Source organism: Pyrgilauda ruficollis, unplaced genomic scaffold (genome assembly GCF_017590135.1).
Source record: "Pyrgilauda ruficollis isolate IOZ18807 unplaced genomic scaffold, ASM1759013v1 scaffold12, whole genome shotgun sequence".
Taxonomy (NCBI): Eukaryota; Metazoa; Chordata; class Aves; order Passeriformes; family Passeridae; genus Pyrgilauda; species Pyrgilauda ruficollis.
The window spans coordinates 15,149,306-15,176,056 of NW_024510321.1; the positions used below are offsets into that span (position 1 = coordinate 15,149,306).

General features: G+C 41.5%; 1 protein-coding gene across 18 annotated transcripts in view; it reads right to left on the reverse strand.

Annotated features, from left to right (window-relative positions):
* Positions 1–26,751, reverse strand: part of KIAA1217 (KIAA1217 ortholog) — a 177,125-nt gene that overhangs the window by 29,042 nt on the left and 121,332 nt on the right. For 15 of the 18 annotated variants that reach the window (XR_005957064.1, XM_041490171.1, XM_041490159.1 and 12 more), the window contains 4 exons: positions 20,245–21,077; positions 12,142–12,246; positions 11,666–11,715; positions 4,187–4,344 (listed from right to left, as the gene is read on the reverse strand). Coding sequence is in view for 17 of the 18 variants with exons in the window: in XM_041490171.1 (XP_041346105.1) it covers positions 4,187–4,344; positions 11,666–11,715; positions 12,142–12,246; positions 20,245–21,077 (1,146 nt within the window). In the remaining variant the exon portion in view is untranslated. The remainder of the gene's footprint in view (positions 1–4,186; positions 4,345–11,665; positions 11,716–12,141; positions 12,247–20,244; positions 21,078–26,751) is intronic. The other 3 variants (XM_041490172.1, XM_041490163.1, XM_041490160.1) reach the window with 1 other exon arrangement.

Genomic DNA, 26,751 nt, shown 5'->3' on the forward strand with positions numbered 1-26,751 from the left:
CAGAAGATGAGAAGGGAGAGGTACATATGGGTTCAGAGAGACAAAAGAAAGAACTGTGGGAGGGGAGCAATTGCGTCAGTCAGCAGCCAAAGAACAGCATGAGGCAGGGAGAGCAGGAGCAAGAAGGAGAAGGCAGTCTCTGGACATCACATTTACCTCTGTGCTCTGGAACTGAACTTCTTTCTTACCTTTCTTCTGCCAGCAAAACCAGATGTGAGAGTCCCTGGCTAAGTGCACACCCCACTTGCACCTCTGACCACCTCTGTTATTTGCTTCACCATCTCAAGCAAAAGATGTTTTATGGATCTGCCATATTTATTCTGGTTCCACAAAATAGAACCTTTTGTAGTATAAGCTTGCTTGGAAACAAACCAAGTAAACAATCTTAAACATTCATACTTGAAGAGTCTTTCTTGAAGCAGTACTGAAGTTCTAAAGGCACATGGTAAAAGTAAGGAAAACCAATGCAGGCTTTCCTGTCTCCACCAAATGGCAATTTCTTGCTAATTAGAGTAACCTTACCTTATAACTGCAAGCAGCAATCAAACAGAAACAAATTTAGCACGCTTTTTTAGAATTCTAGCATCCTCTCATACATTCTTTACCCTTGGTTCTCCCTTTCAGCCTTGCCAATCTCTCCAGATAGCATCCTTGCCCATCTTCTTCACCTTGTGCTTCAGCCGTTATTTGTCACTGCTGTCACACAGGTACACCAGCTCTGCTTCTGGTACCCACTCCAAGAATAATCTGATAACTAGTTCAGTTCACTTTGAACCAATTATTACCTATGAGACAGGTAGTTAGAAACCCAAGTACTGGTTCACAACCCTGCTCCTCATTAGGAACCTGCCCAGTGGGAGCCCCCCGCCTCCCCATGAACAACATACAGAGCACAGCCACAAACAGGAGCTGGCTGCTGCAGCTCAGGACCTCTGTAGAATCTAAGTATCTAGTTCCTGAAGTTTGTTACCATACATTGATTAAAGCTAGCATCTCCAGTTCTATAATGCAGCTCAAAATATATTTGAATTTCTAATTCAAAATTACACTTGTGAAACTGAGTATCATATACAATTTATGACAGTGTTGTTATTTCTTTCTCCATCCTTTCTGCAGCACTCATTTCCCTGCAAACAGTGCACTAATGCAGGAAAAGCATGCATGCATACACGTTCCTAATGGGGAACATTAATCATATCTAACTGTGTTCCCTTAAAGTGAGTTCAATTAAAGAAAAAAAGGAGTAGACAAAAAAATCCAGTGCACATATAAGCTAATGATATAAAGCATGTATGTGTACTCCAAGGCTTGGTTCAAACCTGCTACTAAGAGCTCTCAATACCTGGGAGCACAGAATGAACAACCCCACTAAACTCATCATGGGCTCAATTCTTACCAGTGACAAATCCATTCAGGACAAAGGCTGGGTTACAGCCCATCTCTGGCATTGAGGAAAACTCCACAGCACCATGAAACTAGTCTGTCCTGAATGTCTCTGAAAATCAGAGCACTTAGAACATGCAAGTGTAGTAGCAAGAAGTGTATACAGCCTCTAGCAACAGCCATGAGGTAAACATCTGTGTGCCAAGAATCTGTGTTCAAAATCCTACCACATCTTAACTTTTTGATGGCATCTTATAATATATGTTTATCTGGTGTGTGAATCAATACATTTGGATCCATTGCTGCTGGATATGGTTTAAAAAGAAAATTTTGCCAGCACAAACACAGAATACACAAATGAATGGGTCTTTTCTATCATGTATTTCTCTGATTCTGTTAAGAAAATTAGTATGAACTTACAGTGGTAACATCAATTGAAAATTAAACAATAGACATTATTAAACATAGTTTTATGTCCTGATCCTGTTTCTTAGTTATCCTGCCAAATTTTGTGCCTGTGTTTTTTTGAAGTGTTTCTTCTAGTCTGTCACTGTATAAAAAAATTCACACAAACAGGAACAAACTGACTGCCAGACTAGGAGAAACAGTGAAATTGAAAAATAGGAAGCACTGTCAAACATGAAATGAAAACAAGCTGGGAAACCAGAAAAAATACTTTTTTCCCTTCTACTTAGAATTATTTTTGAAAACACATAGCACAAAATATTTCATTTAAAACGTGATATTGCAACACTCTTCAGTTTAAAACACTGCCTGTTTCACTTGCTGCCCTACAAACTGTGAGCTTTTTTCAAAATAGTTCAGGAATGCCCTGACAGAAACTCTCATCAATGGAATTTATGTGTAACACACCAAAGTTTCCCTTGAGCTAGAGGTTCTTCCAACTGACTATCAAAATGTTTCAACTTCCCACTAGCTCAGTGCACCAAGTTTGCTATAATTTCTGAATTAAGGGAAGCCAGCCAGAGTTAATGAGCACACTCGGGATATGTCCTTTCTCCCTTCTCAAGACCTCCTTGGCAGCATTGATTTGTGCAGATGGTAGAAATTTCTTCACTCCTGCGTGCCACAATGTTATGTCTGATCAAAAGCAAGGCTTCTGCCCCGGGCAGGGCCATGGAGACAAAGCTCAGCTGGGGAAATGCCACCTCCTTGGTGGGCAGCCCTGTGAGAAGGATGAACTCCCTGCCTCCAAGCAGCACTGCAGCCTCCAGCCACTCTCTGAGGCCACATGCTGAGCACAGCTGGGAGCCAGACCGAAGGCATTTGCCAAGAGCTGCATTTGGCACATGGTGTGGAGAAGGACAGAGGGGCTGCAGTGGTTTGCAGCACAAATGTGGAAAAATAGGCATTTGTACATAATGTGCCAGGGCAGAGATCACATGCCAGTGTCTTCAAATTAGACGAGGAACACGATGGCTGGCACGTAGGCAGCGCTGCTGAGAATAGCTTTGGAAAGGGACATTTGCTGTTGGAGCATACTCATCCTGAACTGAACATTTAAATACAGGGGAGCTGTATCACAAGCAGAAGTCACCTGACCCAACTCTTTGCTCCAAACATCTTCTGCCATCTCTGCCCTCCCAGCAAACAGAGCACAGGACGTTGTCACAGGACCTTCAGTTGGACACATCTTCCTATACTGATGTTTACCTGACCCTTCTGCTCCTTTGCTGTATGACTCGTTCATAATTTAATTTCCTTTAGCTAGGGAGGTGAAGGTAAAACATGCTCTGAACTCTGATTTGTATTATCATTATTTTGTTCTAAAATTTATCAGCAAATCAAACATGATTGACATGGTACCATCACCCTGGTTATAAAACCAGTAGCTGCAGCCCTACAATAGCTAACACATGATGTCACTTTCTGGGTAAGGAGAACTGGCAGAGTATTGAAGCTTCCCCCACTGTCCACTTTGTCTTACAAGAAAGTGCTCTGCCTTCTTTTCCATCTTCTGAGACAATACACAGTTCTCTTCAGTTTCCAATTAAGTAAGAGGCTGAAGACCTGTACAGCTGCATATGCTTATTTTTACAGTGTCTGAGATGAACAGCATATATTTATATTTGCAGCATGACAGTATGTGCCAACATACTATTTTTGTTAACTCTTCATTGGTTGTATTCTTTCTTGCAGGTTTGGAGGTGTTGACACGTATTAGGAAGGTATTGTTGAAACCTGAGTGTAAGTAGGACACAACAAACCTTTGCAGCAACATTTGAAATACCTTTTTTTTTCTTACTTTTCAAGTTGGCTATTTTTCTGGATTCTGTAAATACTCTGGACTCTGTAAATACTGTAAGGACTCCGACTCTGGCTTAATGCATATCTACTGATCCTCAGCTACATTTGGGTTTCCTGACATCAAAGTTGTTTATTCAGGGACTTAAAATCTGTCTCAATTGTAAACAGTATGGAGCAGGAACATCGTTCTTCTGACATGTTTATACAGCACATAGCATAGGAGGATCCAAACTGTAATCACAGACTTGATATTATTGTAATATAAATAGTGCTTTAATGTATGGAGTCATCCAACAAAGCTAGAAATTAATTTTTTTTCTCAATATCTGAGCAGTAGCTTAACTGAGCTAATTCTCACCCCTTGAGGACTATACAAGCTTTTGTGTCTGTAGTACTTGGGTCTGCCCTTTGCTAGAACTCTGCTACTGAGACTCACTTGTACAAAGGGTAAAAGAGAGAAAATGAGAGGGAAGTAGGAAAAAAGACATTTGCTGACAACCCTTCTTTTTTCCCAGCATTATCCAGATAATCATACCTGTAGCTGCTTCATCTGGTGCAGCTGCAGCCGCAGATCCGACACGTTGCGTTTCATGCCGTGCAGGCTGACGTGCATTGCTGGGGCTCCGGCAGGATGGATGACAGCTGACTCCCCAGTTCCCAGGGCATTCTTCCCCCCAGATATGTTGGCAGCACCTGCAATAAGCAGCAGTACAGGCTGAGTTCACAGCAGAGAAGGTGCAAACATGATCCGTTCTCTGCCCACTGAATCCACAGGTACTTCACACAGATGGACGAGAAAAGCAAATGACAGATGCCAGCACTCAGTATTAACAGGGGACTGGCACCTCCTTACCCAATGTATTTTGAGGGAAGGTTGCACAGTATCAGAGTGTACCTGTGCTGGAACCTCAGTTCTACCAGAGCTCTGCATTACTCCAGGACTGCTTTCTACCACATGCAGTGGAGATGGGATAATAAATTATAACTGCAGATGACACAAAACAGGAACAAATCAAATTGGTTCTGAAAGTAACTTCAGGACTGTCCTCCCAGGAGATGTCTGAGACCAAGCTGATGCAAATTTATTCATAGGACTCCTGAACTACATATTTGTTGATTAATCATCACAGGAGATGGATTCAGTCAATCTGCCAAATATAGGGAAAAGATTTCTACAGAAAATCTTGCTTCACTGCTTAAAGAACAATTGCATTATTTCTAGCAGGTATCTCCAGCAGCAACCTTATAAAACCAGAAATTAAATGATGGTGTGCCAGAGGCTCTCCAGCCATGTTGCATCCACCTACTCCCTTTTAGTCTGTCAGAAAGGAATACAGCATAACACAAGGAAATGAGCCGAGCCACACTCTGAAAATAATGATTGTTGTCCTCACAAAACTTTCTTTGTTAAAGAATGCTGTTCTTCTACACAGGAACAATGCCAAGCTTGTTCTTTTCAGTCTCAAGTACCTGGGAAGAAGCTCTATTTAGAGAGAATAAGAAAATTCCAGGTCATCAGCTAATAGAAATGTCAGCTCCTTCTCACAATTTGCACTTACACACCCATATTCTTCAAATTTTTTTCCTAATGTGTCCCTTCCCCCCCTCCACTACCCCAGCAGACAAAATGACAGACTATCAGTCAAACTATATGACTGTATGTCATCAAAATGACATACTTCATTTTTTAAGTCCTGTACTTTGTAGTCCTGCAAACTCTTCTCATCATACTGCCAAATCCACCTTATTCCTTGATCCCAAATGGCACAGATGGCTGCTGCTCCCTGAACTACAGCATTAACTGGCCCTCATTACAAGGAAGACATTGAGAGGCGGACCATGTCCAGAGAAGGGCAACAAAACTGGTGAAGGGTCTGAAGCACAAGTCTAATGAGAAACAGCTGAGGGAGCTGGGGGTGTTCAGTCTGGAAAAAAGGAGTCTCAAGGTCCTTATTGCTCTCTACAGCTGCCTGAAAGGGGGTTGGAAGGAGGTGGGAGTTGGTCTCTTCTCCCAGGTAACAAAAAATAGGACAAAAACTGGCCTAAAGTTACAGCCAGGGAAATTTAATATTAGGAAAAAATTTCTTCACCAAAAGGGTCACCAAGCATTGGAAGAGGCTGCCCAGGGAAGTGGCTGAGTCACCATCCCTGAAGGTACATAAAAGATGTGTAGATGGGGTGCTTAGGGACCTGGCCTGGTGGTGGACTTGGCAGTGTTGGGTTAATGGCTTGACTGGATGATCTGGAAAGTCTTTTCCAATCTAAATAATTCCATGAGTCTATTCTATGATTAGGTCATTCTCTACTTCAATTTCATCCTTCTCTATGATTAAAAAAATAAATCTGAGGAAACAGAAAATAGCTCATCAATGGATTTACACAGGGATTTTGGTCATCATCTGTTCTCACAAACACACATTCTATCAAGTTTAATGAAATCAAACAAAAAACAGTGTTGTGAGCTTTGCCTGCTGAAGGCAAATTTTCAGTGCACTGAAGTGCATAACACTTCTGACTGGAATGGGTATAACTCCCAGAGTGGGAAGTTCTCTCCCCATGCTCTCATCCCTTGTAGTCTTTTGAACTATTCCTCCAAATACGCCTGAGTACAGCTGAACATAACAACACCTTTTCCAACAAGTGTGGATACCTCAAACACAACCTTTGCAAAATTCATCTGGGGGAAGCATTCTTAAAGGATGGAAATCACACCAGCCTATTCTTATTAAGGAAAAAAAAAAAAAAATTTTAAGAATCCTGTTTGTTACTTTACCTTCATTTGCAATTCTGCTCCATAAAAGCACAGGCCCCTCTGGCTGGATCCATGCTACATACAGTGTGCCATGCTATGAGCTTCTGGAGACATGCTCAGACAAAAAGCTCTTCTAGCTTGGTGCAGGCTGTTGTAATGCTTGCTATACTGTCCCTGAACCTGCTCCAGCTAGATCTGCTTGGTGCTTCAACAACAGCACTTGTCATTACACTGCTGAGCAAGCTGCTGCACATTTTTGCTATACTCCAGTATGATTCAATGGTCTCTTGACTTTCAAAGAGCTCCTTAACAGAAAGCAACACTCAAGAAATAAACAGTGCTTGTTCACTGCCATTATGTACCCACTCCATGCTTCAGTCTAATGTATGCTCATACTTATCTGTCTACATGTACACTGCAGTTTCTCCTACAGTCAAGCATCTATTTCCCTCCCACGTGCACCGTTTTTTGCCCTTTTTGTTTAAGAGAATGGTATTTAGTTCATAAACCTTACAGACAGAAACCACCAGAGAGTCTGAAAAATGTGGATAAGCCTCCAAGAGTTCTGATCCCTAGCCACAAATCTGGACTATTTCTGAAAGCACACCTACCTTTCTGCTGTTCTTTGCCTCAAGCAAAAGCTCCAAAACCTCAGCCCCTGACCCTGTGATGAGGCAGCCAAGGCATGAATCAGACCCCACCAGTCCCTCCCCCCATGCTGGACCCCAGTCAATTCACATATTTTCTCAGGAAGGGGTGCCTGCTTTCCTTTTAGTGTAGATGGACTGTGATCTGCTTCTGTAAGCAATAAATGTCTCCAACTCCCTACAAAGCAGCTCTCCTCCTTGCTGCTGCCTCAGCCACCTCTTTTCACCATTAGATGCTCTTGGCTGCCACAGTGTCCCTGCTTCAGGGTGTGCTCAGAGCCTGGGAAACGTGCAGTGGGACTGTGACTCCAGCGGGTGTGAAACGCAAGACACTGAGTGAGCAATAACGATCAGCAGCCGATTTCTCACATATTCATATTTTCATCAAGAAAGAATAAAAGGGCAGCTGAATGAGGGGCTGCTTCATCTAGGGAGTGTAGGTCACTGCTGGAAATAGTCCCAGGCTGTAGCTTTGTGATTAGATGTGAGGCCAGATGGATTAAAGGGAAAGAAACAGCACTGGCTCTTGCGTTTTTAAATAAGCCCCTTCTTGAGCTAGGTAGCGGAAATTCAACCTCCCACCATAATTTTATAATACTTTGGACAAATACAAAAAGTTAACTTTGAAAAAAGGCTAATGAACTAAGCTGCCATTTTAGAATACAAAGAGAACTGAAGTGCAGAAAGAGGAAAGGTTTGCTGTGTGCTCAGGGATAAGGATCCCTGACACTTGACCTTTGCTATGGTTTCAAAGACACTCCTCTCCTTCCGTTTTCCAGTTTTTTTTTTTCCTTAAATGCTACGATTTTATTTTGAAGCAGGTAGGCACAAAAGGCCATCAGAAGACACCCAGATTTTATTTTTCCCCACAAATAACTAATCTAATTAAAGAGACACAATTTTTCAAGCATTATTTAGGGAGATGTGGCTGTTACTAGATGGTACTAAATCAGCCTCAAAATAACAAAATATTCTATATATACATTAGTGTGCAACTTCACCTCATTGATCCAAAATGAATTCAGGATCATATTTTGCCTGCAAATGGTGACGGAGTTCTAAGACTAGCATGATCTGTCTATGAATCTGAGATAAGCATGCAGATATGGACAATTATTTAATTCACAGGTCATCACAGCAAAAGTCATGCATGTGAGAAGGGCACACAGATACGCAGAGATGACAAGACAGTTCACAAAGAACGAGGAATCAAATCTGAGTCCTACGTTGGCAATACTTCTCCCTGCTGCCATCTTCCTCTTGTTTTGTATTGGTGGTGTTAGTGCAGAAAATTGTACTCCCTGATTCCCCTCTCACAACATACTGAAATATCTTCCTTCCTCTTCTAACCACGCAGCAACTAGCAAAAAGCTATTGCTTTTTTTGGTAATCCATGAAACAACTGATCCCAATTTATTAAATGAATCCAGGATTGAGTCTATCATCAATCTCCAGCTGATGAACACAAATATGACAGAAAAGAGTATTTCTCAGGGTATTTATTAGTTATCTCATGGTGACTCTTACTAGTATGGTTTGGTTTTAGAATCATGTGTTGTTTCTAAATCAAGAGTTCCTTGATACCATTCGTGTTTCAGGCACTGAAGATCTTTATAAGGATTCAGTCATGGAATTTCTCCAACATTAGCAGAAGAGACATAGCCAGTCTGTGAAGGGTTACTGCTCTTTCAACCCATCCCCCATGAAAGAACTGAGCCTAAAGCAATAAAAGATAAGAAATGCAGACAAGCATTGTCATTCCAGACTCATTTTCCTCAGTGAAAAAGCTGGGTTTCTTCAGAGTCCTTAATATTTGGGGCTAAAGAAGCCACTGGCTTCCACAGACTGGCACAACAAAAGCAAGTCAAATACAACAATTTGGTTCATATGACATATCAGAGTATTCACAATCTAGCTATATAGAGTTATCTAGGGTTTAGAAAATTTGGTTTCTTTCCCATCCCAAGGGATGTAGTCTATTTTTTGCACAAAAGTCTCCTATCATTGGAACTGCATACTATAAAATACAATGTTGGCTCAACATTGATGAGACAACATTATCTTGCACAGATGTTTTGTCTTTTAGAATGGGAAGCAATTCACATTTTTGCTTATCAGAGCTCTAGAAAGGACAGTTCAATCAACATTTTATACCACTTTGTCTTTCAAATAGTCTTTGAAATTGCTAAAACTGGTATCTCAGTGCACAGTTGTCAAGTGGAATTGTAAAGGGAGAGAGTCACTGCCTAAATGGCTATAGTAATAAAGATTGGGGTGAATTGAAGAACAAAACAGCGGTCAGCAGAAGCATGTCTAGCTTCCACTGGCACGTTTGAACCCAAGCATATTTACAATAAGGAGAAACATTCTGTAATATATTCTGGCAGATTGCCTAATTTTCAAGTGAGCCAAAGTGCATTGACCATATCCTGAGCAATTCCAGGCACAAAAGCGGGGAAATATTCCATTATACTACTATTCTTTTATACAGACTATTCTTTTATACAGCAGTCTTCAGTAATAGCTGTTGTGGGTTACAATACTGTAGTGTACTGGGGTCATCACACCTTGTTTTCCCTACCTGTTACAATTTAATTTTATGGTTGAGTCCCTTTGGAAGGACAAGATACAGAGATGCAGGTGCTGGAGTTACAACTATACGTTATAGCACTGATAGGGATCCTTGCAGACTGCTGGCTGTATGGCTGTTCCCACTGTCCTATCCCCTTCTCCCAAGTGATGAGAAAGGCATCTATAGCACAAGCTGAATGTGGAATCCTTACTCATATGCTGGACAGGTGCACGGCTATGCGACAAAGCCAATGTCTCTGTCAGTAAGGGACAGATGACGATCTGGCCTTTGACAGGAAATTAAGTCCCCACACTCCATCTCCCCTACCATGGTTGCACATGCAGCTGTTACATGCAATATTGTCATTTCAGGGACATGCCAGTCATATGATAAGGTAGTGAGTGAGGAGGATTCAGGAACAACAGTGTCAGGAAATGGCTGCTGGTCAGATGAACCACACTATTCTGGTGGGCTGGGCATGCCTTCCCAGGGAATCCTCACTTTTGCTTTATGTAAGGTTGCTTTCCTAATGAGTATTATTTAATTTCTCATTTAAGTGAGTGCACATTTACACATCCACACACATACCACTATATAATTCAGGTTCAAAGGGACCTCTAGAGGCCCAAACTCCCACTCAAAGCAGGGCCCACTGAGATCAGGTCTCCCCCGACTGAGTGCCGCTCACCAAGTACTTGTACCATCTGTACTTGTACCAGTACTCACCAAGTACTGGTACCATCACAGGGAAAGCAGAGAGGCTGCTGTTTGCAATGCACTACAAAGAGGAACACAAGGCACTGTATGTGCTGGTTGTGAGGGTTTCATAAGTGCTTTATGTGAGGTGAGGCCTATGCAAGTGGGAAATGCCATAAATTCTCATGACACTGAGTAATGACACTGCAATAGGGAAAAACTGAAGACCATTTTGCAGCTGTTTTGAATAATGACTTTTCACTATATTGTCTGAAACTGAAAAATTACAACTTATTTCTTCAAAGCTTTAAGTAATCCTCTCCCCATCCAGGAAGGGAAGAGTTGGAACAACACCAGAGAGTGGCTTGGGAGCAAAGCTTCAGCTTGCTCTCTCTTCCATGTGGTTGATAGTTTCCAGGTCTAGTTTGGTTTCTGTCAATTAGGATGACACAGTGCAACTCCAGACAAACAGGAATCCTGAAGGTGAGCTAACAGCTCCAACAGAAAGGCTAGTTAGGAGCATAATAGGTTTGCTAATAAATGTGTGTGGTTTACTACCTGCCGGGCACAGACCTCCCTGTGGGAATAGCACTTCCAGGAAGCAGGGAACTGCTTGTATTTGCATTCAGTGCATGACAAAGGTGAAGAGGAGGCACATAAGCACACGAATACCCTGCGGACTCTCCAACAGCAGCCTGTACACAAAGAGCTTCAACCACATGGAAATCTTCTTTGTCAACAGTTTTAACTCCATCTTTTACACACTTAACAGCTCTCCAGGTGGGATGCTAAAACAAGACCGGCTCTTACTGGCTTCATAATTGGTGCTTGCTCAGAACAGTTTAGATGCACACTAATAATGAGGAACGGATCAATGTGGCTTAATTAGGAAAAGTGCTGTCTTGCTGACTGCTAAGTTTCTTGGTGTCATTACATCAGTAGTATCCTAGTGACAGACGGACCTTAGAAAAAGTTCCGGTGACAAGAAAAGGAATTAAATATTTAGTCTTCTATAGCAATCTGGACACATCTAGGGTTAATGACAGATATACATACATCCTACAGACAGGATGAGTCACTGGAAAATTCACCAGATGCAGAGGCTCTGCATCTCATTTAAACCATTCAGCACAGGTGGGAAATTCATTCCAAATACCATCTCAACCTGTCAGAAATTCCTCTCTTAAAGATGTGATCGACTCCCATATCCTGCACTTAAACTTCAGTTCTGACAGTACAGCCACGGAAATTTAAGTAAATTTGACATTTGCATAAGCTGGGATGTTCATAATGTTAGAGCTATTCATATACTTGAATAAGTTGTAAATTAAAAGTGAATTATCTTACCTGCAGTGTCGGCGCTGCTCTTGCTGGACACAATTCTCATCATCTTCTCACTAAATAATAACAAGAAAAATTGTAATTTTAGTTTACTAACTAATAAAACTGTAATTAAGTTTATATTCAACAAATTTAATGGCCTTGTCTAACATATATTTTTTAATTTAAATCACCAGTAATTTGTCAGTCATCAGTAGTATTTTTTCAAAATCACCTTTTAGTAGAAGTTAAGCAACAAATTGAGTATAAGCAGTAGAAAGCACAGAGATGTAGCTACATTAATTCTTTTTATCACAAAGAAGAGTAATGCAGTTAATATCCATCTATCATTTGGCATATTCTTCCTCTCTGCCTAGCATTCTCATGGAGATGATAAAGAAACTTAAAAATGATTGAGCATTCAGGATTTTTTTTACTATTACATTCAAATATATTTTTGTTGATTGATTACTAAAATCATTACAGATGAATTCTGTTTTTACCTAGAAGAATCTTTGCTATTACTTGTATTTGGCCCTTTAAAAAGCGCAGACTGAACAAGACCAGTTAAACTGGCAATCTGTTTCTCCATGGCTTGTATCCTCTCTCTGTAAGACAAGAGAACCGTTTGTTAAAGCCAGATATATTTGCTTTCAGACTTGTTTTTCTAGGTGAATGATTACCACAGGATTGGAAAGACACTACAGAGTTTGTGCAAAGGCCCTTGGGTACAGTTTGCATATACCTTATTGCAGCAGCTTACCAAATCTCGGTTTGGACAGCTTTGGCATTGTAACAGACAATTAAAAAAAATCTGCTTAGTTAAAAAGAACAAAACAAACAACCAAGTAATAAACTTCTAACGACCTCACAAGACAGGCACCTAAAACAATTTGTTAATGCCACTTGGAACTAGTGAAAAATTCTTTTTCAGCACTACATGCATTTTCTCTTTTACCTACACGGGGCAAATCATTTTGTCTGTACTTAAGGTTTCAGGATTAAAGACTTTACACTTCTTCTTGTTACTATTTTTACTTTCCCCAGACCCAGAATTTTTGTCTGGGAAGCATTTAATCTGCCCAAACTGATGACTTTCCAGTCAAAATCCTTTCCACCTGACATCACAACTGTCTGCTTTGAAAAGGACAGAAATATGACAGAGAGGCACAGGACACCAAATGCAGACTGTACAGCAATGTTACAATAAAACAGATTTTCTTTTGTGCACATATCCCGAGAAATTCCCAAAAGGCAGAAGAAAAGAGATGAAGAGTTACAGTAAGTATAATCAATGTTTTCCATAGGAACCAAAGGTCACTAAACAAGAATAACTTTTTTTTGATGCCAAGGCTAACATTTGCGTGTTTATCTGTTTGCATAAATCCATATATTAGTCAGGTACCAGGGGACTTCCTCAGTCGGCTCCAAACCAGCCTTTTGCTCACACAGGTGCCTGCTTATACATGCCAGTATGTCAGTGACACACCACAACAGAGACACACATCAGTACGGGACCTTCTGAAAATGTGTCCCTCTATTACAGCAGTTAAGTGTGTGGGAAGACTTGCAGGAGGAAATTCTAACAGCAGGCTGTGGTTTTGGAAGATGACTGGGAAGAAAACTTCTCAAAAAGCAGGTGGTTAAGACCAGCAGCAGTGACTGATGAGAGAAGATGGGACACACAAATTCAGACACAGACTCAGCATGCTGCACAGTCCATCCATCACCATGGCAGCATTCTGTGCACACGGGAGCAGCCAAACTCTGGCCACCCCAGCTGCAGGTGCAGTTTAGTGGCCAAAGCAATAGCAGCAATCAATAAGAGTCATATAAACTCAAATGTAGGTACCAATAACAGCCAAAAGCAAGCTGACATGATAAAAAGCAAGTAACCAGCCCTGCTTGCAGCCAGATGGATTGTCCAGGCTAATTATTTCATTCACATTCAGGGAATTAATGAGGTTTCCTGGGATAGCACACAGATACCATAGCCAGGAGAGACTCGGAGACACCCAGAGGTTGAGAAAACGGCAGCAAAACAAGTAATGAGATGCTAACAGACACAAGCAGGGAAGGAGAGAGTGCTCAGTCAGTCCCCAGCCAGCAGACGTGTTCTTACTGCGAGTTAATGCAGTGCACGCATCTCACTTTTCTGTCTTCATGTTGAAAGGTATTTTGAAGGGTGATGAGAAGACAAGTGAATCTGACTTAATTCATTTCAAACCAAGAAATACGTTACAGAATTTCCACTATTACAAGTTTTAAAATAAGAAACTGGTGCAGGCTACAGTAACCTTTGGAACAAAAACAAGTACTAAAACCCAGGGATAAATATACTCTAACAAACTTTAATGCAGCATTTTTGACACTTAATAATGAAAACTTTTTTTTTTTCCCAGATAATCATCACAAAACCATCCTGGAACTAAGCTCAACTGGAAGTCTATCTGTTTTACCAATCCATAAATATGATGGTTTTTTTCATCCCACATTAGATAATCTGGAAACAATTTTCTGCTTCAAAAGATATTATGGCAACACAAAGCTGATCTTGTCCTTTGCCATGAAATCTAGGAAAGTATGTTGTTAAGAGGGAGAGGGATGTTCCAAGATAGGAGATGATGAAAAACGAATGAAATACTGGAATCAATTGCACAGAACACATTATTTTTCATATGGTAAAAGCATTAAGAATGTGAAGAATCTACATGTGCTCTGGAGTTACTCTGTTAGAAACCAGGCAGATTTTTCCTGTAATAATTCCACTGTAACACCCAGATTTGTTATGGCCATTAGCATGAAACATTTCAAAAACAGGTGTCTGAAAGGTGCCTTTTAGGCATTAAATAAAACAACCTGATTTTCAGAGGTGGTAGGACTGAAGGTGGTGGGAGGCAGCATGTTCCAGCGTGGGCAGGGAGGGATGCAGGTGGCGTGGTGGTGGGGCTGTAACCTGGGCTCATGTGGCTGGAGGGCTGGTGGCCCAGCTCTGTCACAAAGCCCAAAGGAGTACGGACAGGATCTGCTGTGGACCCCTTTGCCTCCAACCTCCTTATGAAGGGCTGGAGCAGACTCTGCTCCAGGAGGGAGAAAAAAATGCTTTCCTCCAGCTCTGCAAGGTCAGGGATGCCAGCATTGCCACGACAAAAACTGTGATTTTTGATTCTTGGCAGTGTGTTTTCTACCTCTCGCTGTGCTCACTGCTGTGGAGAGGGGAGCTGGGAGCAGCCTGAACCAGCAGCTCTGCCTGCACAGGGCAGGCCGGAGTCCCATGGATGGGGCAGACAGGGCTCCCTGGCATGGGACAGACTGGCACTCCAGTGACATGGGAAAGACCAAGGTTCCCAGGCCACAGGACAGGCTGGCACTCCAGTGACACAGGGCAGGCCGGGATGTGAAGCACTAGGACAGAGGGCAGACAGAGAACAAAGTGGTGCCTCTGCTTGGTGCCACCAGAAGGGTGGTAGCCCAAGAAGAGCCAACGCGTCTCTGCTCCCAGATTAATTTCCCAGATAAAGCTGCATCTCTCCACCACCCAGGAAGAGCAGGGAGGGTCCCTTTTACAGCAGTTGGGAAAGAAATGGCTATTTTATCAGCCTGTGCACAGGAAGGCATTGTTTCACATTGTTTTCGTGTGAATGTTGGGAGAGTCAGAGCATGGCAGGGGAGGAAAGGAGAGGACAAGGTCAGAAGCGACGCCCAGCAGAACTCTCTCAGACTTGGCTTTGGCTTCTCACAGACCCTGGCCAGGAAGGCAGGGACAGGCCATTTGCCAGCCCTCTTCTCCCCAACAGCCAGACCTACAGCTCTGGCACTAGGTATATCCAGAAACTGGGGCCCTGCCTTAGCATCTCAAATTCAGCAGAACGAAAGCAAGCCCTTGCTTCTCTGGGGACCATGCACTGATATGTCAGATTTCTTCCTTACAGCTTCACTGATCTTTCATGTTACTCCTTCCATTGCAGTTAACTGGAAGTAATTCCAAGAAGGAGTACAGCATATTGCTGAATTGGTATCCACCTGTCACAGCAATGCTATTTAAGCATGACATGTTACTTCCCTTTTCTGGGGACATCTTTAATATTCACATCACTGAGAAGATACTTCATACACACATAGAATAAAACTGGTCTGTGTAACTGTTCATTCATGTTCCTGTCCAACCCTGGGCTGTGCAGCACATCATCCACAACAGATGTACTCAAACACCAAATCTGCACCATGAACTACCTGGCACACCTTCCTGGAGAAAAAAAAAATTGTGACTTCCTATTTTATGGTTAAGCTCCAAATGAAGCAATGAAAAGGGGGTCAGAGACAGAGAAATACACATTTCTTCCTATATTACTCTATGATAGAAACATTTCATTACCTTTTTTTTTAGCTCACTTGGAAAAGAAAGGAAACAGGAGTAGGCTGTTTTTCCCAATGACTTTCCCAGAACCAAGCGAAAGTGTCTTACTCTTTATGGCAAAACAGATGAGTGGGTTTCTTGGAAGGGTGGGAACCAAAGATCAGCAGAATTTTCTGTACTCTGCTTTCTTCCCACAGAAGGATTCACACAGGTGAATGTCAGTCCTCTAAGAAGAAGATTTAACTCAAACCTTCTACATCTTGAGACTAAAGAGGAAAAGGAAGCTCTGAAGCACACTAGCTGTTACACTATTTGACAGCTCTTATCCCAGAGCCTGCATCTCCCTACAAACAGTTCCTCTGACACAAGGAAGATAAAATACAGTTTGCCTTTCCTCCATCATGTATAGGTCATTTGACTTCATTTTTTTTTCTGGCTGGTTATTTAACACCTTCCACAGAGGAATATGCAGTTTTGGTCCTGTGAAAAGTGTCTAAGACTGTGTATTTGTAAAGCCCCCCCTCATAAAATGCTCAGTGCATTGCTGATGGAGTCTCTCACTGTTCATAACTTTACAAAGTAAGGTAATTTTTCCTAATGCATACAGTGTCCATCTGTACTTCAACATATCAAACTATATAGTGTTTTTGTGAGGGGAACAATATCTAATAATCTAAATGTGGCCATTACACTTTAGTCTTGAACTGCAAGCCATGAGCCAATAATGTCATCACATTTTTTGCTCAATCCAACTGTCATCATTTCTCCCCAGTATGGCACAAAAAGAAGAGGACAAAAGTTATGCTCAGGCAAAAGAGACCCATAGTACACCTTGAAAACGCTTTTAGAGGAAAAGTATTCTATAGAGTTATCTTGCTGTTTCAGAGTAGAAGCATTTATTATATATATATTTAGCACTATCAAATAATCTAGAATTTTGCAACATGTGTTATAAATGCAAGAATTTTAAGTTAAACAGCATTTAATTTAATGCACTTTTGGATAAACAGCTTCTTTTCCAATTTATCAACATTTAAACATCTGTTTTGCCTGTATTAACTTTCAGAAATGTCCCACAAGCTACATAAATGAGCCATCCAAAAATATGACAGCAAATTGCTGTTTAAACAATTCATGCTCACACACAAAAATTTACCCATTCTTCCAGCAGACCTCAGATTTAAGAGATGACGACCCTTTGAAGGTGAACTGCTGTAACCTGTTATAACTTCTAATATTTTTCTGCGTATAAATACTAACATCTTTTATTTCTTTAAATCTCCATGAATTTGTTTCTTCTCACTGTTGTAAAAGAGTTTTATATGGGACTCTTCTGGTAAATGAATTAACTGCAAGAATTTAGTCAATCCTTTATACCACAGAAGTAGTTATCTTGAAAATAGCCAAGGTAAAACAGTTACAAGAAAGCATTACATGAAGCAATTAAATTCCTCTCAACTCTGCCTTAAATAACAGGCTCGATGAAACTGGCTTCCACGGTGTCAAATTAAAATGGGAAACTCCAGCAGAAGAGCTCAGAAATACCAGTTTTCATCTCTTGTAGATCCAAATCTGCTGCAGTTAATGTTCCAAAGGTAATGGAACCACTTTGTTCAACAAAACCAGGAGGTTTTTTCTCATCTCACAGTCAATGAGAGGTCTTATCTGTTTTAAGCACCCAACATATTCTGATAAAGTAAGAGATATCCCAGTTCAGCTTTGGACTGCAAAATTGAAGGAGAATTGAGATGGGAAGAGAGATTCACTTTTACTTCTGGCATTGTCACTATCCCTTTCAATCTTTGCCCTGATTTATACTTAAACTTGCATTGTCCTGAGGTTGTGACAGTGCTACTTTGAGGAAATTTCCATCAAGTCATGACACAAGAGAAGTTTTCTTTGCTCTCAGCACACTCCACTAGGGATTAAAGCAACAACAGTGCTGAGATGATGGGTTTGGTGCCTGCATGGTCCTCAGCGTGCTCTTGAATGAGTCAGGATGGGGAGTTTCTCACGCCACAGTGCAGAGATGAAAAAGACCTCTCTCCTCAGTAGCTCCAAGGCTAGGAGCTCCTCTGTCTGCCCACAGCTGACACCTCTGCAGGCAGGCTGACTGAACACACTGCCACGTGCTTGCTGTGGCCTGGCTCTCAGGCACTTGGAGAACATACACAACAGAGCAGCCTACAGCTCATTTACCATGCCTGGAAGAGAATTAATTCAGCCCCATCTCTACAATCCCAAAAATAATCTTTCTCACTGAAGCAAGCCCATACTATTTATGGGTGTAAATTCTAAGTCCTACACAACAAGGCAGGGGATACCATCCTGCCATTATGTACATCACTCTTCAGGTATCCACAACAACCTTGTAACAACTCAGTCTCTGAAGAAGCAGGAAAAGAGCAACATGGATAACCCTTTGTTTACTTTACTATGGTTTAAACAGTGTTTGCTTTCAAAGTTCATGAAATTATTATAAAGCTAAATTAAAGCTTAGAGCATTTTGTGTTTGTAGAAGTGAAACCCAATTCTTAATATTGCATGCAATTTGCATGAATTCCTTTTGATATTTACAATTATTTTTAGAAAGTCACACTTCCTCAAGGTTAAAAAAAGCCACAACCCATAAAGACAGCTTTCAAAATTATTCTTTCAGTGCCATGTGACTAATACACACCATGCTGAATTTTAAGGTCATGTATTTATTTGGAAGTGCAATTATGCAAATGTCGTTTTCTTCATTGTTAATATATTCTGGGACCAGGATTAAAACACCTGGTGCAAAACTCCCTTTCAAGGAGCTGCAGAACTATCTGTGTAGTTTCTCTTTATCCATTCACAAACAGCCTTGTGCATATCTATGCAGCTGAGTGAACAGCTGAGATGCCCAGAAAGAAGACAGAAAATTGTACAAACACACACAAAAGTTTTTGGTGTCCTGCCTTATTTTCAATTCCTATAATGAACTTTGTAAAATTTTCAATCTGTAAATGGATTAAAATCGGCAAATTTCCTTCAAATAATTTCCTAGATGTAATAATGGTGGCTTGAAATGAAATGCAACTTTCTCTTGGAAACAGATACATAAAAATCCAATTTCAGACTGTAATATGCCCTGTCTTGTACTCTTACGTCATAACTAGCAAGCCATAAGCCTGTAATTTTTTTGGGTGGCTGTTTTTCATTATATTCTTCCCTTTTTTCACCACCAGTGGACCTCGTGACCCACTTTTTTTCTAGCCAAGCATGGTAAGCTGCAACTGAGCAAGCTGCTTAGACAGAGGGGAAGCCTAGGGTCTATATGAAGCTCTGTATCTTCCCAGTGGTTAAGGCAATCAGCAGTTACCTTTGGCCTCTGTGAGCTCAGCATTTTCCAGCTATTCATCTTCACTTCCCTAAAGAGCTCTATAAAAGTTAACAGTACAAACAATACGCTGGAGATTAACACAGCTCATATAAATACACAGCAACCGCCTGGCAGTGCAATGATTTTTCTCTCCCAGGGCAGGGTCTAAGGCAGGAGAAGCCTTCACGAACCTCTGTGTAAATTTGGTCCTTAAAAAGACAGGAGAGATCATTGTCATCATTGCCATTGCACTAAAGTTAACAACAGTCAGGTCACCACCTACTTGTGATGCTGGAAAAATTACTGGGAACAGTATTCATGTTTCGATTTCTTCCCTGCGACAGACTTGCTTTTCTCAGCAGTTTCTCCCTCAAGGAAGATTATTGTAAACAACTGTCCTATTTTTATGCAAATTCACATTTTACAGGAGATAAGACAGTAATGATAAATTCTTCCCATTTCCTAACACTAGATGAGAAAAACTTCACTCCATAAAGAACCCAAATTGTAATATCAGAGTGTCATTCTTAACGGGGGTGAAACATATTCCCTTATTAGCAGGAACAGAACATCATTTGTTCTTGTAACATGATCTGGCTGTCTGCAAAGAAAAATCCCAGTTAATCATTTTATTTTATTATATTTTTTCCAATGACTGAAATTTACACAAATGAAAATAACTAGGGATTCATCATGGGTTGACAATACTTTCAAATTAATAATGGATGGTGTCACATCTCCCCTAAATTACTAACTACCTTGACAGACAGCTAATAAACACTGCAGCAGGGTGCAGCCACCTCCTACACATTACATTGTCCCCTGAGTCTTAAACAACAAAGGATGTGCAGATTAGGAACATTTCTCATTTGCATAAATTAAGCCCCAGCTCTGCCTTACCTTGTCTCCTTGTCCTTGGGCATGGTGGGTGACCCATAGCCAAAAGCCTGCTTGTCCACGGGAGAGGGCATTGCCTCGGCCATGCCTGGGAGGCCAACAGCACTCCGCGCTTTGGCATCCACAAACACAGGCGGTCCTGGCTCCTTTTTGAAGGACTGGCGGCTGGGGGAAGCCCTGTCAGGCTGGATGGTGTGGGCAGGAATGTGAGGGCCATGGTGAGGATGAATATCGATCATTCTCATGTCAGCCACCCTGTGGGGTGAGGCTGGAGGTGTTTTAGAGCCAAGAGTGGGCAAATGGCTCTCTGGGTACTTCCGTGACTTTTGTCTGTACAAGGACTGCTCCAGCATTTCAGGCTGCATGGAGGGGTTGCAGTAAGTGGTCGATGACCTCATGGCACTGCGATGGTAGGTCACAATGTGGTCGGGGACATCGAGGGGGTGTCCGGAGTGCGGTGCAGCCACACTCATCCTGCCCTCGTGAAACAAGTAGGGGTCACCGTACAGGCTTTCATTTCGCATCAGGGTGAGGTTTTTGTTACTCATGTCCTCATCTGGCTTCACGTCCCGTCTCTCCAAAATGGCGCTTGGGCTGGGCGATATCGAGCGTGAGGCTGGCACGCTGGACAGCCGGTCCCTGGGGATGGTGGCATTGCCTGGCACACCCATGGGCCGGCCCCCACCATAGGGAATCCTGGATGGAGAGGGAGGCATGGAGTGGGGCACCGGGGTGGAGGGTGGAGAGCTGGGCATCGCATGCAGAGGGTGTGTGGCAGATCCAGGGCGGGAACCACTTGGGCCATCTCGTCCCGTATAAGCAATTTCCCTCTGCATCTGGAAAGAAAAGAAAAAACACCTCAGATACAAAATCACTGAATGAGCAAAATATGATGTGGGCTGTCTACAGAAAATTAGGAAATAAAAATAAAGCCTCGAGACAAAATAATTTGACATCTGTATAAATAAAACACTTTGGGACCTCAGTGCCTAATAAAAATAACAACTATAAATAGCAATAAAATGGGCTGTATGTTAAAGGAATATGAGAGGTTTAAAAATGCTTTTACTTATGCAAAAACCATCTCACTCTAATCTGATATTCACAGCTACTGAAGCTGAAATCAGGGGTTGGGTTGTGGTGCCAGGTGTTCCACGTACATGTAGCCAGTGACAGATTTACACAGTTTATTGATCAGACACACAGGCTAGAGTTCACTGATTCCAAAGCAGGATAAAAATGCTGATGCTCTGGCATCACAAACATACCTAAAGTCCTTAGACAAGAAAAAGAAATATTACAACTAATTAGCCATTTTCTTCAGTGCAGGATTTAAGCTTTTGCTAATGACTTGATGTGGTCTTTCTTACACAAAGGATACACAAAGCACAGCAGAAAAACACACACATTCATTGACTGTAACACAGCCAACTTATATGAAAACAGTCTGACCCTATGTAACATGTGCCATTGCAAAGATAAGAGTGATTCAGAGGGTTTGTAGAGCACATGCTCAGAAAGTCATTGAACATTTTATCATAGTTTTGCAAGCAGCAGCAGTAAGGAATGAGCAAGTAAGGAAAAGAAAAGAGAAACTTCCAAAACAAATCTGTTAGTGCTTCATTAAGAGAGGCTTGGCAAAAATCTGCAACGGACATGTGGTTTTGAGAGTGCAGAACCTCACTGTGCACAGCCATGGCCTATCTGGATGGCTGAACGCTGTCAACGATAGACAGGAGAAATTCTCTTTCTAGAAAGCGTCATGTGCCTGCTCTGGTGCCCTTGGGGTAAGGTAGATGAACAGGGTGATGAAAAAGTCAGCTGAGGACTAACTACATAAGAAAAAAACTTATAATTTCTAAAATTCGTGCTGACAATTTCATCTTCCCTTTCCAGCACCTCCAAGGGATTTTAGAAAACTGTGTATCACCAAGCCTGACTACACATTCCTAAAGTTACAGAGCACAAAATAATGTGGATGTTGCTGATCTGAAGTGTACACAATTTTTCTCCCCCTCACTCCTTGCTTTGATAATGTGACTGGATTCATTGTAGTTACAGTGATCCATGGCAGATGAAGCAAGATTATTCCTGCCCCACCACAGGTTTTTCCACTGGTAAGGGAATTGCAGTGTCAGTATATAAACAATAGCTGTTCTTATCACAGCACGTTCTGCACTCAGGAATTAGAAATGACGTTCCCCAGGGCCAGAGATCAACAGTATCAGGTATTAGAAAGAAGAAAGGAGATAATATGATTGTGGCCACAGCAATAATAAAAAAGTGTAACAGAACAAAGGTGTGTACTGGGATGGGTCATAAAATGAGCCAGACAAAAATTATGAAGTCAAACAGGAACATGGCATAATTTTTTCATTTGCACAGAGAATAAGTCTAGTCTGGAATTTTAAATAATATATAATTAAAATATAACTAAACAGTATTAATCACTTTATAAGAGGGAATTCAACATAGTTTTCTACTGGCTTGAAGAACCACTGCAACATACTAAGCTATATTGTGTGTACTGACTCTGGCCCTCGGCCAGCAGAACAAAATGACTCCTGACTTGAGCAGCTTTGGGATCCTGCCTTCAAGGACAGGCAGATACACATGTTTTACACCAAGAGAAGAACCCAGAGAAAGAAAATCCTCCTAGGTTTCTACTGTACAAGCTACACAATACACTGTTTAGTTGCTTCAGATAAAGCTGCAACAAATGGAATAGTATCTGTGAAGGAAACCATAGCCACGAGGATATGCTGGGTTGCAGTGAGAGGAAAATTCCAATGTTATGTTGCAGACAGGAGAAAATTTCCATGGGAAGATTTGAAAGCAACAGGTTTAATTTCCCTCAACTCTCAACTTCTGGACTCCATATTCCTGTATATGCTCATTCATTTCTCATAAGTCAAAGCAACCTGTCAAAGAAAAATTCCTATTTTCCAGCATAACATCATTTAGATGGAATACTTTTAAGATGGAAAATAATTTGAATATGGGACTGAGCTATTGCTCAAAATCTTGTGTCTGAGTACTGTTGTATGTAACATTGTTTTCTTTTGCTTTGAAGTAGCACTTGGAGTACAGAGCCTCAATCAAGTCTCCCTTGGGCTGGGCAGGGCACAAACACCTGGGCACCCAACCCCTTTCTGAGAAGTTCACATGCTATTTTAAGCCAGGACTCAGGCCCTGGGTGAAGTGTACCAAAGGGGAAACTCCTGGAGCCAGAGAGTCCAGGGTGCCCAGGAAAGATTCACTGGGGCATGTGGACTGGGCAGGGAGCTGAGCTGGTCACCAGGAGCCAGGCAACTTTACTCCGTGGATTACAGTGTCTTCTGCCACGTGGTTGGTATTTCCTCTCTTTCCACTTTTCTCTCTCCTCCAGACTCTTTGCTAATGGTAAGTTTAAAAATGTGAAGGATGGTCTTTTCTTCCTTCTCATCTGTACCTCTTTTGGTGTGATAGTCTAGGCACACCAAAGAGGTACAGATGAGAAGCAAGGAAAGACCATCCTTCACATTTCTCTTTTCACCACTCTCTCACATATAGCCCACTTTCTGTGCTGTTTTTCATCTTCTCTCCTCCACCACAAAACCCCCATGTTGCTCAATAAAACCCTATACTCTTCTACACAGGCTGTCTTGAGCCACATGTTCCTGGACTTTGCATGACTCAGGGACAGGGAAAAAGGATATTGGGCTTATTTGAGCCTCTAAATACTGGTTATTTAGAGGCTCAGATAAATACTGAGCTGTCCCACATGATTGCTTTGAGGGCAAAAGCAAGATTTTTTAGTGTAAGAACAGGATCATGTGCATTTCGACTGCACTCATGTAATACGTTTACCTGAGGGTGGGGTTTTCTTTAGCACATAGCTCTTCCTTGTTCCAACTGCCTATAAACTGTACATCCTTGAAATGGAAACTTGTCTTATCAATCCTTAGGTTAAAATATGGCAAACAGCTACAACCATTTCTGTATAAAATATTTGAGGGAAAATCATATCACTGAGAATCTTTCTGTGCTAAAAAAGATTACACCAGGTTTACACATCTGCTGTGGAGGTTTTTGGTCAGTTGAACAAGACTTAAGTCTATAAGATACAGATTTTGCTAGTTTTTTTTAAACTGAGTCTCTAAACGCTAAAAAGTGAGTGTTCTATAAACCCAGTTATGTTCTTTACTTCAAAGCTTGTTGGCACCCTGAATAACTTGCTATATTTTGAAAATGTCTATATGCACAAAGTCAGTGAACGAGTTATCCATCCAGCCAGGTGGGTACAACGAGCCTCACTCCAGGTGGCTGCACAGAGGACAAGCAGAGCTGGTGTCTCTGCAGCCGGGGCATGCAGAGCCATGCCTCCACACACCAGGGCAATGCCAGCCACCAGGGCATGCCAGCCACCAGGGCAGTGCCTGCCACCAGGGCAATGCCAGCCATGGCCCGGCACCGAGCCTGCCGCTGACTCACGGGCACCGCACCAACCCTCCCGCTCATGGTGCGGCCGGGTACCAGACACACAGCCTGACTCAAGCCTTTATCTGCTACGATCTCAACGTGAAACTTGGGCAAAGGGAAAAGTAGGCCAAGTTTCTGACCTGGCAGCCCTTCCCTGTGCTCTCCTGGGCCTCGTCTACATCACCAGAGAACACAGCAACTAGCTTTGCCCCAGGATTTTCAGACTGCCAAAATACCTACACAGAGCATGTTCCCAAGATGAAGATCATCCATGCACCCTCTTGGAGACACTGGGGAGTTCCCAACAGGCTCCATTAATCACCTCTCAGCCATGTGAAGCTATTACTTTTCTTACTCTCCCTTTGACACACTGAACTTCCCTGAGGAAAGTGCTCCTCTGCTCTGCAAGCTGGCTCACCCAACAGTAAACACAGGACACCTGCAAAGAATTTTATTGAGATCTTGGAGTCTATAATGAAAAAGCTACAGAAATACTACGTACTGATACAATACTGATAAATTAAACTGTAAAGAGGTATTTCATGAAAATTGCTCAACAGAAAAAAAAAACTCAAAAAGGAAGGCAATCCTTTACTTTTTTACTTGAGGAAAGACTTAATTAAAGAACTCTTAATCCAACAACAATAAAATCCATTAGTTTGTTCTCTTTTCTTAAAAATAAACTGACAATATCACTGTACTAGTTGTCCAAACCCCTCAGCTTCACCATTAGTTGCACTATATGATAACACTTCTGTCATGACTGATCTTTCATTCCAGTTGGATTTGGAGAGCTGAAAGCACAAATCCACTTTTGAAAAAAATAGTTTTTCAATTTTTTTAATATTTGAAAATATTGTTAATATTTCTAAAATAACATAGTTTACAATAAGAAAAAGTACACTTGAAAACTGCAGAATTGGTAAATAGTTAAATGAGAATTTTAAGTATCTGTACCAAAACTATCTGTCCGAAGCCAAATCAGACATCACTGAGAGGCTGTCACACTTGTCTCTTCTTGCTTTCTCACAGAATGCCTTCTAGCACCTATAAATTTCCCCATTTTATTGGGTTGTTACAGAAAAAAAAAAATCATGCTGGTTGCAGTTGTGGGTTCCTTCAGCTGCCCAATGTCATATTTGAAAACATCAAATACATCAGCATAATTTTTAGCTGTTTCTGATCAGAAACTTTTCAATTATATGTACTTTCAGCAGACAACTCTAATCCAAAAGAGCTGAAACATTTCATAAAAGCATCAGTAATGACAAAAGTTGGAAAAAAAACACCCATCAGATTTCAGTCAACAGTGATGTTATTTCTTAGACATCCCTGAGGTGCTCTAGAGCTTTGGCTTTCCAGACTCATAGACCTGGGTCAACTTGCTCGGAGTCTGATCTGGGGTAGGCACCCCAACTCTTCCACATTCTCTACAGCAGGGTGGGTGCTTGGTAGTTTGGGGTTACCAAGCAGTGAGACATGCTGGGGTTTCAATGGCCATCACTCCTTGGCAATGCTTCCAGACTAGAAGTTTACTTGGCAATTTTGGCTAAGAATGGGCCCTCTGATGCCCAAAAAAATTATTTCAGACCATGCAACCACTGTCCTTGTCTATGTTGGAACCTGGCCTCAGTTGTATCCGGCCCCACAGTACAAGGTTCTAGAAGCTGCCAGGGTTCACAATTGTTTTTCATTATGGGAACCACACGGTAAAATAAAACTGATTTCAGACATTCAAACTTCCAATGAATGGGGAAGTCCAAGACCCAACTAGCTGTTCTTAACATGTTTCATATATTTCTATTATTTTTTCCTGGCTAATTTTCCAGAAAAGGAATTGCAGAGCTCCCTAAGAAATCTCAACATTTATATTTAACTTCCCAGTATCATCATGTACCTAGGTTTCAGTTCTTCAGTCCTTTTGTATAGTTTTGGTATAAACTATATATAATTTATATATAGCTGTAAAAATCTCTGTATTATGGTGAAAGGAGAATTGAGATAAAAATTCAGAACATCTATAAAACAGGAACTTTCTCTTTCTGGGGT